This window comes from Panicum hallii, chromosome 2 (genome assembly GCF_002211085.1).
Source record: "Panicum hallii strain FIL2 chromosome 2, PHallii_v3.1, whole genome shotgun sequence".
Classification (NCBI taxonomy): domain Eukaryota; kingdom Viridiplantae; phylum Streptophyta; class Magnoliopsida; order Poales; family Poaceae; genus Panicum; species Panicum hallii.
This window is the reverse complement of record NC_038043.1, coordinates 52,417,065-52,428,166: the sequence shown is the minus strand read 5'-3', so window position 1 is coordinate 52,428,166 and position 11,102 is coordinate 52,417,065. Positions and strand designations below refer to the sequence as shown.

Here is an 11,102-nt window from a genome sequence, read left to right as displayed (position 1 = left end):
GACCCCGAATCTAACAAATGATTTCCAAAGGAATTTTGCAGTTTTCCTTTCCAAAGGAAAGGAATTTGCTGAGTGCGTTTGGAACAAAGGTTTGCAGTCTTCCGTTCCTATCCTGAGGAAAGGCAAAGGTGCATGTTCTTTCACAGGAAAATAAGCATCCAGTCCAACCCAACGGAAAGCATCTTTCTCGGTCTCAATCTCACAACTGCTCTCCTCCATTTCTTTTCTCCTCCAGTCCTCCAGCCTTGACAATGGCAGAGTCCTGAAGAAAAAATAGCAAGCCAAGGTGAGCCATCAAGCCTGCAGCGAGAAATCATCCAGCTCGATTTCTCCGTCTCCTCTTTGCCTGCTAGCTAGGTACATTTTTTGCTATTGGAAGAGAGCAGATAGTGCCTTTCCATCTTTGCTTGATTTGCTTTCCCTCTTCACGAGCAGATCGTTTGGACTTCAGTAGGCAAAGCAAGGGCTACGTTTCCTGCAATCCAAACACCAAAATCTTTCCATTCCTCTATTTTGGATTCCTGTAGGTTTTCGCTTTATGCTATACCCCATTCCTACGTTTTCATACATGTCTTTATTTTCTATTCCTACGTTCCAAACAGATCCTGAAACGGAGTAGCGCGCGTGGTACTTCTTTTTGAAAGGAACGCGTGGTACTTCTTGTCGCGGTAATAATTGAAGGGTGTACGCGCACGGAGCGAGTGGCGCGCGAGGACAAGACCAGACGCTTCCATGATCATGATGAGCCATGAGTAGACCCCAGGACCGGCGGCCCGCCGTACCAGTACCGACGTGTACCCGTCACGTGATGTGGATCTCGCATCCGATCTGTCGCTGACCTCAGTCCCGCGACAGGCTGATGGCATCAGTCACCCGCGCAATCTACAGCCCGCGCTGCTGTTGGTGCCGGTCCAGGAGGAGAAGAAATTGCAGGGTGTGATGTCTAGTGTGAAGTGTGAATCGGGGGACTAGTTGAGCGCTGCACGGGTCGTGCTCGGCGAGTAGAAAGTGACGGACGGATCTCCGCGTGATACGGTGGGGGAGAGAAGGATGATGGAAGAATTCGAGCCGTGGAACGGTGTCAGTAACTTCGTTCTCATGCCTTTTTCTTTCCTCCCTGGACCTGCATCAGTGATTTTCAGGAAATTATGCTTTGGCTTTGCAGTTACACGCATGCACATCTGCAAGTGTGACAGAAATATCTGCTAGCGGCTTTGGTTTTTTTTCCGAGAAAAAGCTAGCGGCTTTGTCGTGCTAGAGTACCACATAATGAGACAGGGCAGCCAGCAGGTTGAAAGCTAATTTGTTTACCGCAGCAATTGGAAGCTTAATTCGACGGTTTGTTTGGGGACGTGATCACGTGACCTGTTCCCAGCACGGTCGAACCGCGGAGAAATCTCGCGCGTGCAGACACCCGTACAGGATCAGGACGGCAGCAGGACGACTGGTCCTGTTCCTGAACCGATGGCGATGCCGCCGAAGACACCAAGGAATGGTCAAATCTGAAAAGGCGCCACGCACCACTCCCACCTGCTTCCCGTAGACCATCCAGTAGCAGAATAGCTGTTCGGAGCTTGGATTGGATTCCAACCCACACTCCCCTTCCCCACGAGCGAATCCATCCGGAAATCCCCTCCCGACACGGCAGGGGCACAGGGCAGTGCCGTCCAGCCCGGCGCGCACTCGCTCGCGCGCGGCGACACGGCTCCCTAGCCCTCGAGCCCCTGCCCGGCGGGGCACCCTGCCCCGCCGCGTCTGGTCCGCGTCGCCCCGCGCCGGGCAGGACCGCGACACCGCCCGCTCGCGGCCAGCCGGGTCGCCGAGGCCGAGGCCCGCGAAAGGTTCAGCAGGGGAAAATCCGGGAATCGCGACCGGTCGGCCATCGGCTCGGCTGGTGACCTGGTGTGGTCAAAAACGCGATCGAGTCGTCGGGCACGCGCGCGCGAGCTGTAGAGCTTTGGCTTTCCCTGCGGCTTCGGTTCCAGCTCGCGCGGCACGAGCGCGTGCCTGCGTGGCATATAAGAGGAGACGCGACGGCGACCAGGAGAGGAAGAGAAGACGACAGGAGCGGCGCGGCAGCGTCCGGGGAGGCCTGTGCGTCGAGCTTACTCGCCAAGGCAGCCATGATGAGTTCACGCGCGGTGTCGGCGGCAGCCGGAGGAGGAGAGCGGCGGCTTCAGCACGTCGGCGTGGCGTGCGGTGGGCTGCCGCGGCCCGTTAGGCCGGTGCCGAGCGCGGCAGGCCCACGGCCCGGGACGCCGAGGCCGGGGTGTCCCGCGGGCGGCGCGGCGGCGTCGGGGCGAGCGGAGTGCAACTGGTGGGGCGCCGGCGCGCGGCAGGCGGCGCCGCCGAGGCGGCAGAGGAGCTGCAGGGGCGCCAGGCCCACGGCGCGCGTGCCGCCCACGGGGAAGGGTAACCGGGAGCTGGTGCGGCGGGCGCTCGCGCCGCCCGCCGCGCGCGGCCGCGGGCGCGGAGGCGGCGGGCCGGTCCTGATGAGGAGGTGGAGCTTCCGGCCGTCGCCCAGCCGACTGCGCAACGCGTCGTCGCTCCCCTCGCCGCGGCCGCGGCCGTCGTGATCGATCCTCGTGATCGAATTCTTTTGTTTCGCCGTCACGGAAATGAAAATTCTTTGATCTGTACAGCAATTCAAGCTTATGTGAAACTGCTCGGTTGTACGCATGTGCACGCTTCAGCTCGCTTATACGCCTCATCTGGGGTTTTTGCTATATACTTTTTGATCAGCGAGTAGTTTGTCAGTTCCTTCAATAAGATCACCGGTAGAACTGACTGCCAATCTGATCATATGCTCGTACGTAAAAAAAATGGAGATGGAGCATTGCATCTCACAATTATAATTGTTATGGTCTTATGGTGCATAATAACAGAGGAGCATCAATTCTGTCAAAACATCTACAAACCAAATTTCAGCTTGTCAGGTCTGAACCGGAGATCGTAACACTCCTACTCGACATCTGGCGATCCAACGTCCCAGCAGAGTACAACGGGACATACAAGAAAAAGGGGTGAACTTCGTCAGCCACATCTCCAAGAGTGCATATAACATGCACACGCCCCTCATTCATATCATAGGGCATGAGCCTCTTCTCCAAGTGACGATCGTAGAAGAAACACCTATCGCAGTTGGGATGAAACCCAACTACAAGGCTATCCAGCCCGTACGGTACCTTGTGCCTCAGATTCCACTCCTCACCGTCATGATCCTCGAGATCATAGATCACCAGCAGGGCACCCGTTCGTCTGCGGTGGACGTCCACGTAGATCAAGCGGCCTTGCGAGTGGCTGATGAAGCCGTTGTCGGTGGACCGCCAGGACGGCGCGCCGATGGTCCTCCACGCCTGGCCCTTGGTGTCCACCTCGGCGATGACGTGGCGCCACGTGGTGAGGTGCAGGAAGCCGTTGAGGTAGGTCGTGTGGCCGGTCAGTTCGAGCCCGCCGGGGCACCATCCGCTTTCCTTCTTCACCCACGCGCCGGACTCCGTCGAGTAGATCTCCACCGCACTGACGTAGTGATCGTAGCGGTGCGCCTCCTCCTCGAGCTGGAAGACGTGGAAATGCGGGGAGATGGATGGGTCGAAGCCCAGCGCCGCCGAGCGCGCCCTCGTGTTGAAGTCGTCGAATCCGGGCTCGAGGCTCGGCTGGGGCAGGGCGACCCACTCTCCGGTGGCCAGGTTGCACACGGCGTAGAAGGCCAGCGGCGGCGGGGGTTGTACGGCGGCGCCAGCGCCACCGGTGCCCGGTGAGCAGCGCAGGAGGAGAAGCCCGTTGCAGGGGTCGAGCAGCTCGATCTCCGGGCAGCTCGAGGCCGGCAGGAAGGAGAGGGCCGAGTCGACCTGAGGCAGGGCCGAGTCGACCCCAGGGCGGGATGCTGGCGTAGTCGCGGCAGAAGAAGAAGCAGGTCGCGGTGTGCGCGAACCTGTGCCTGTGGGCGGGGTCGGACATGAGGGCGCGCCAAGACTTGGAGACGCACCTGAACCGGCAGAGTGACTTGGCCGGCAGCCGCGAGAGGATCTCGACAACGAGGTCGTCGGGGAGGTAGGCCACCCGCCTCTCCGTCGCGTCAGCCATGCCCAAGTCGAGCAGCGGAATCTTCACGTCGGGGAGATCGATCAACAACCTGACGAATCGCAGCAGGGTGGAAGATTCAATCGGAACGTAGCCATATTCTGGTAAAAGCTAGAGTTGGAACGTAGAGAGGAGAACGGATTCAAACTCGTAAGCGTGTAGTAATCGGACTCCCATTCACTCTGCCGGACGGGGATGAAGATGATAGAACACGCGCGAGGTGCTCCGCGGCGGCGGGCGAAGAACAGGCGTCGCATGCGCGGGAGGCGCAGCGGATGCCGGTGGACTCGGCCTCTCCGCGCCGCCGATCGAGCTTGACCGCGCCGTGACAGCATAGTGGAGATGCCGTCGAGCCCCGCCTTGAGGCGTACCCCGAGCAGCCGCTGCCGCCGCCCGGCCTCGCCGGCGTGTCAGGTCCTTGGGAGCAGGGGAGAAACCGTATTTTACACTTAGACCCTTCATTTGGATCGTGATAATTAATCGCGATCCGATATTTTACACTTTACCCCCTAATTTGGATCGCTACTATGGATCGCGATCCGATATTTTACACTTACCCCCCTAGTTATACCTTTATACCTAATTTTTACAGATTAGCCCTGTCTCTCTCTGTATCTCCCCTGCGCCGTCGGGCGTCGGCCGTCCGCTCGCCGCCGCCGGGAACAACGTCCAGCATCCGTTCAGCGCCACCAAGCGCTGTGGCTATCTCTTGGCGAAGGAGGATATGTTATGCATAATAGCCATCCATGGGCGGATGGTTTGGTCTCTCCCCCTGTTCCTTTCCTCCTCCCAGGCATCCACCATCCTTCCGCCCCCGGCGGCACTTGGTGCTCGTCGAGGTTCAAAGCTGCGACCGCACCGTCGCCGTCGTCGGTGAAGAATGGGTTCCGACATGGGCTTCCTGCAACGAGCTAGGTAAACGAGAGGGCACAATAACTCAAGGTCAGGGGTTTGTGCCTGCTGCCCTTGCTGCAGTCTCGGCTGAAACCTGAGCTGCTCCGATCCACGGCAACTGACTGAGCACATCTGTCAATTTCAGAAAGGCCTACCAGCATGGATAGACGGCGGAGAAGGGAGAACGAACGGAAGAAACATGAACGAACTGAACCTGAGGCGTTCTTCGCAGATTGCCCAAATTGCAGGAAAGCATATGAATGAACTGAACTTCTCAACAATTTTGTTTATCGCGAAAAAGAAACATTGATATATCCATTCCCTTCTTTTATTGATATAAACTCACGAGGACTCTCGCCACGCATCACTGCTTTAGTAGTTCAGTACGTGCACCATGGGACATCACAAGTAGCAAGTACACACGAACAGAATTCATAGACATTGACAGATGACATCGCAACCCAAGTACCCAATCGTCAGATCAACATCGTCAAATCCTCAACCGTCAGACCAGGTTTGGTTGGAAATTGAGTGATCTGCTGCAGGCAGGTGATCGCTCTGTTCGATTTTTGCTGGCCTGCGGTGAAAGCTTTGTGTCTGTTGCGTGGTGACTGCTAACGTGCCTTCAAAGTTCACAGCATCGTCAGATGAGATCAGCATGGTGCAAAGTTGAGCGGTGGTCAGATCGTATTGGAAGGACTATGCAAAATAAAGTTCTCTTAAAAAAGCATAAATGCATCATGTATTGTTTGGGCTAAGGTTTGCATTCAGGTTTTGTTCAAAAAAAAGGAGAAAGGTTCGCATTCAGGTGGCATGCTTGCAATTCCTCTGCCACCCCATAGAAGTGCTCATCCGTAGATAGCAAATTGCAGTGTTAGCAGGCAAACAAATGCTGTGGCCGGAGGAGGAGGAGAGGATACGACGACCCTCGAGAGGCGCTCCACAGCGGCGTGTGAACAAGTGCTGTGTACGCTGGAGCCGCCGCGGCCGGCGGCGGAGGCGGGACCCACGCCGGGAAGCAAGCCTGACCGCGCAAGGCGTTACCAGGGAACGGACGCCGTCTGGGAGCCCTTGGCATGGTTCGGTCGTTGCTCTCGCACCGCCGCCCGAGCTCGCCGGAGAAGACTCCTTTTTTTTTCATTTAATCCCTGATCTGGATCCAACTTTATGCACTTTAACTCCTGAATTTTGCAGATTGGCTCCACGCTTCTCTTGCTCGCGCCGCCATCCGCTGGCGTCGTCCGTCCGTATGCCTCCACCCGAGGCGCCCGTCGAGAAGCATTTCGGAGCTACTACGTCGCCATTGATTGGTGAAAGGAGGATTCGTTTTCCTGATAAGCCGTCACGGCGGATGCTTTGCTCTCTGCCCCTCCAGTCTCTCCTGCACCCTCCTCCTTCCGCGCCCGTCTTTTCGCCGGAACATGGCGTGCTCGTCAAAACGCTCATTCGAGATGGAAGCCACGATGCGAACGCACGCACCGTCGCCGTCATCGGACAAGAAGGATGTCCAACCGACGATTTGGGCTTGATGCAACGAGCCAGGTAAAGGCAAGCCCAAACGACGAGGAGTGTCATGTACATATGGCCTTTTAAACAGTTGGGCCGAGGGATGGCTGCGTTACGGCCTATGGGAGTCGTATCTGGGCCCATACGGTAAAAGAGGAGAAGAACGGCAACAAACAGGCATCGAACGCAGCCTTCTCCTACCTCGACAACTCCAACTCCTTCCTCTCATTCCTCTTGCTCAAGTGGAGATTGATATGCGCCTTTGCTGTGGGCTGTGGCCGTAGCTGTTCCATTTGTGAGTACTCATGCCACCTATGGCCTGAAGGCTTTTGTTGCCAGTAGCACCAAGCTGAAGTCATAAAGGGGTGTCACTTTGGCTCGCCTGAGACAAAGCTGAAAATATTCTCTCGTGCTCTATAATGCTTAAGCATTTTTAGTTTGATAACATTTTGCTGTTATTACTGCTAGCTATCCTTGACAAGTAGAGGAGGATCCACTGATACAACTGCTCAAGGGAACCAATCAATGAAGTCATAGCTGGATGCTTGGCGATCGAGCAGAAGGACGGCGGTCGCGACACCAGTTGCTTCTTGCCGTCACGTGTAGAACGGGAGAAATCAGTGTGTGAGCGCGCCATCGCCGCCAGCGCCACAGCTCAGGACCCACCTCCGCCGGCCACGGCCTCCCTCCTCCACACCGATCTGCTGTCGCTAGAACCGGCCCGATAATTTTAAGGGCTTTGGTCAAGCATGAAGATAAGAATCCGTTGAACTAACTTTTAGTTACAAAATTACAGTATATAGTACGAATAATAAAAATTATTTTCAATATATGTATAGCTCAAAAAATATATAACAATAGTGTAATAAAAAATTAAAAAATAATAACCATTATGAGGTTTGTGATGGGCTTTTAAAGATTTATTATGGTATCATGAGGCTTGGGATAGACTTTCAAAGATTTGTTATGCCAAATAGAAAATTATATGTAATAATTATCAGATCTTGAGCCTCCCAAGCTCCATGGGCCCCGGCGGTTGCATTGCCTGCCCCCTTAGAACCGACCCTGACCGTTGCACCTAGGTGTTGCACATTGCACCGGCGACCAAGTGGCGCGCTATCCTCCGGTTTTCCAATTGGGAGCTGGGAGCGACAATGACCGCTGCGCCATCCGCGGTTGGCCCTGTTTGGTTCCTATTAAAATCAGATTATCGGTGGAAAAAAGCGAGAATCCCGCCAAACGCCTCAATTTTAAGCTCGATTTTTTCCACCGTCGCTTCTCTGGGAATCCGAAATACAACTGGGGAGCGCTTTTTCTGGTCGGAATCCTTTCCCTTGATTCCCAGGAAAGCGAACGCATTTTCCTCCGCATACCCCACCCTCAGCTCCCCACCCCGTGCGCCTGACCTCTCCCTCGGTCCTCCTGACCCCTCGCTCTCCTCCCACCTCTTGCGCCGATGCCGATGGTCGTTCCTCCAAGCCGAGGCCCGGCCAGCGCCTCTCCCTGCCGCCGGCCCCTCTGCACCGGCCGCCGCCCCCTCTGCACCAGCCACCGCCCCTCCCCATCTCCAGGCGCGTCGCCCCTCTTCCCCTGGCTCGACGCCTGCCAGCGCCCCTCTCTGCATCGGCCGCCACCCCTCCCCATCACCAAGCGCGGCACCCCTCTTCCCCTGGCTCGACGCCCGGCCAGTGGCCCTCTCTGCACCGGCAACCGCCCCTCCCCACCGCCTGGTCGTCGCCCCTCCTCCCCAGGGTCGCCGCCGAACAGGGGCACACCATCGAGCCCTCGTCACCAGTCGCAAGATTCGTCCTCAGAGGTGTTCCTTCTTAGATCCAGCCGAATTGAACTTGCTGCAGGTGCTTCAAGGTGATTTTTCTTCCTCCTCATATATGAGTGCACACATTTGAGTAGATTGTATTGGTGCCATCGATGGCACGCATATAGAAGTCACTATTCCGGCATCTGAACAACCAAAATATATTGGTAGGCATGGGTATACTGTACAAAATGTCATGGCTGTTTGTGACTTTGATATGAGATTTACATTTGTTGTCACTGGCTGGCCTGGGTCCGTACATGATACTCGAGTATTTTTGGATACTCTACTCACATATCAGAACCAATTCCCAATACCTTCCAATGGAAAGTATTATCTCGTAGGCTCCGGATATCCTAATAGAAAAGGATATCTTGCACCTTATAAGGGACAAAGGTATCATGTTTTGGAATGGCAACATCACCAACCAGTGGGAGAAAAAAAAAGTTCAATCAAGCACATTCGTCACTTATAAATGTGATTGAACGTTCATTTGGAGTGTTGAAGATGAAGTGGCGTATCTTGTTGCACTTGCCTAGCTATCCTATTACCAAACAAGCAAAAATTATAGTTGCATGCATGGCTTTTCACAATTTTATTAGAGAAAATACCAATGAAGATCTAGATTTCAACTCCGATGTGCAAGATGATGCTACCGGTGGCAGCCAACCTACCATGATCGATGCTAGTGCTCCAGGAGATGACATTGATATGGGTGTCTTTCGTGATGCTATTGCTGCCTCTATGATGTCTTAACTATCATTGTAAAATTATATTACTTATTAATCTATGTTCATCATGACTATTATTTATTAGTTTATTTTATCATTATTGTGTGTTTTATGACTATAATTCTACTATAACAAGATTTTGGTACTAATAATATACTTAGAATTGAAATTGGTAGAGAAATCCGATCAAAATGAGCTATTACATGACTCAGGGGCATATAGGTCATTTCACAGTCAGAACGGACAATCCAGCAGAAATAATCAGGATTGCCAAACACCCCAGATTCTTCAGACAGCAGATTCTCCAAACAGCGGATTATCAAATAATCCAGTAGAAATAATCAGAATTGCCAAACATTTCAGATACTTCAGACAACAGATTCTCAGATAAGCTATTATCAGGTGAGTGAAACCAAAGAGCCGTTGTCGGGTCGTCGCGCCTGGCCTAACGCGCGCGGGCGGCGCTGCTCGAAAGGTGCAGGGGCGGTAGGTGTCGCCGCTGCCGCCAACGGATCCCGGACACCTTGGATCCCATTCGTGGCTTCCCTCGCCGCCTCCCCAGCTCACCGGCAAGAAGCGATGGCCGGCGTACCCCGAGTCGCAGCGACTATATAGGGCGGATGCTATTTCGTTTACCGTCCGGGGTGGACGGTATTTCATTTACTGTCCACCCCGGATCCGTGAGAGTCCTTCAATCCTCACGCAACGGTGGAGATTCATCACGCGATACCCGCGGGCCGTCGTCGCTCGATTGTCTGACCGGGCCGCCGTGATCCAAGTGGGAGGCTGCTCCCGGCTGGGGTCCGGATGGCCTTCCTGCGCCGCCAAATCGAGGCCCTGCTCCACGATTTGCCGCCGGGAAGCCATGCTTGAAAGTCTAGAATGCTCTTAAGGTAGGAAAATAGCTTGATTTCCTGTGAGAAGCTTGCCACTCTCTCTCCGCGGCACACGCCGAGGGCCGAGGGGACACCTGGACAGCATGGTTGCTGCTTAGTTGCGAACCAGCGGGAACGCCTTGCTCACCGTCGAGGGTTGGGTCACTGCTCCTCTACTTCCCCTTGCCGGTCGCCGCCACCCAAAACAAAGCAAACACACGCGACGCGGTGGTGGTGTGGCGCGCTGTGGCCGGAAGCTGTCGCCCACGTGGAATGGTAGGGTCACGGCTCTTCTCCTTGTGCAAAATTTGTTGTACATTCATGCTAACTAGCTGGTGACATGATCGAAGAACGCTGCCAATGTTTCGCACAAACTCAGGTGAAGCTTCATGTTGTGCTTGATGGCATGTCGTTGTCATTGGATTTGTTTGCGATTTTGCATATCTCTACTGAAGCTGAGCCCTTTGTCAATCTCCAGCAGCCTTACCGGTGACAGCCTCCCTGGGCTCACGACTTCTATGAGCCTCCGCTCCTTGATCATGCCCAGCCGCGGCGACCACGACCGCTCCCCCTTGACGTGGCGCGGAGACCCCCTCCGCCGCCTTCCCGCCCGCCCGCCGCGGCCTCCCTCTTCCACACCGACCTGCTGCAGTCTCCGGCAAGGCGCCCTTAGGTGTTGCACATTGCATCTGCCGCGGCATCCTCCAGTTTTCCTATTGGGAGCTCGGAGTGAGGAGCAACAGCAGCCATGATCGCTGCTCCATCGTCGGCCGTCGCGCCTGGTCTAACGCGCGCGGACGCCACGGCTCGCACGGTGCGCGACGGTTGGTCGCGGTGGCGGCGCGCCGCCGTTGGGGTTCCGACCACCTCGATCGGATTCTTTTCTTGGTTTCCCTCGTCGCCTCCCTGGCCACCGGCAGGAAGCGATGGCCGGCGTACCCGGAGTCGCTGCGATCATAGAGGGCGGACGTTATTTCGATCGGTAATGCTTCGACTCGAGCGTCCGGATGGATGGCTCGCTCCGGACAAAGACGTGGCGCATAGACTTCCACATGCTACCTCCCCCCTCCCCTACTGTCCCTTGCTTGGCCGATCTTATCTTCTCGTTATCTTTCTGTCTCTATATCAGGCTGGAGCGCCGTGAGGAGCTGTTCCGGCCGCCACTCCCCAGCGCAGAGCGAGCGCGCCGGCCGCTGT

The 11,102-nt window shown here is 55.4% G+C and overlaps 1 protein-coding gene and 1 pseudogene across 1 annotated transcript; one reads left to right on the top strand and one right to left on the bottom strand.

Moving 5' to 3' along the window:
* The first annotated feature begins 1,788 nt into the window (after positions 1–1,788).
* On the top strand, positions 1,789–2,728 carry LOC112881824 (translation initiation factor IF-2-like). Its single transcript, XM_025946704.1, has one exon. The coding sequence runs from the start codon at positions 2,124–2,126 to the stop codon at positions 2,574–2,576; it is 453 nt and encodes a 150-aa protein (XP_025802489.1). The 5' UTR covers positions 1,789–2,123; the 3' UTR covers positions 2,577–2,728.
* Positions 2,729–2,889: 161 nt separating this feature from the next.
* On the bottom strand, positions 2,890–4,709 carry LOC112881825 (annotated as a pseudogene).
* Between the last annotated feature and the right edge of the window lie 6,393 nt (positions 4,710–11,102).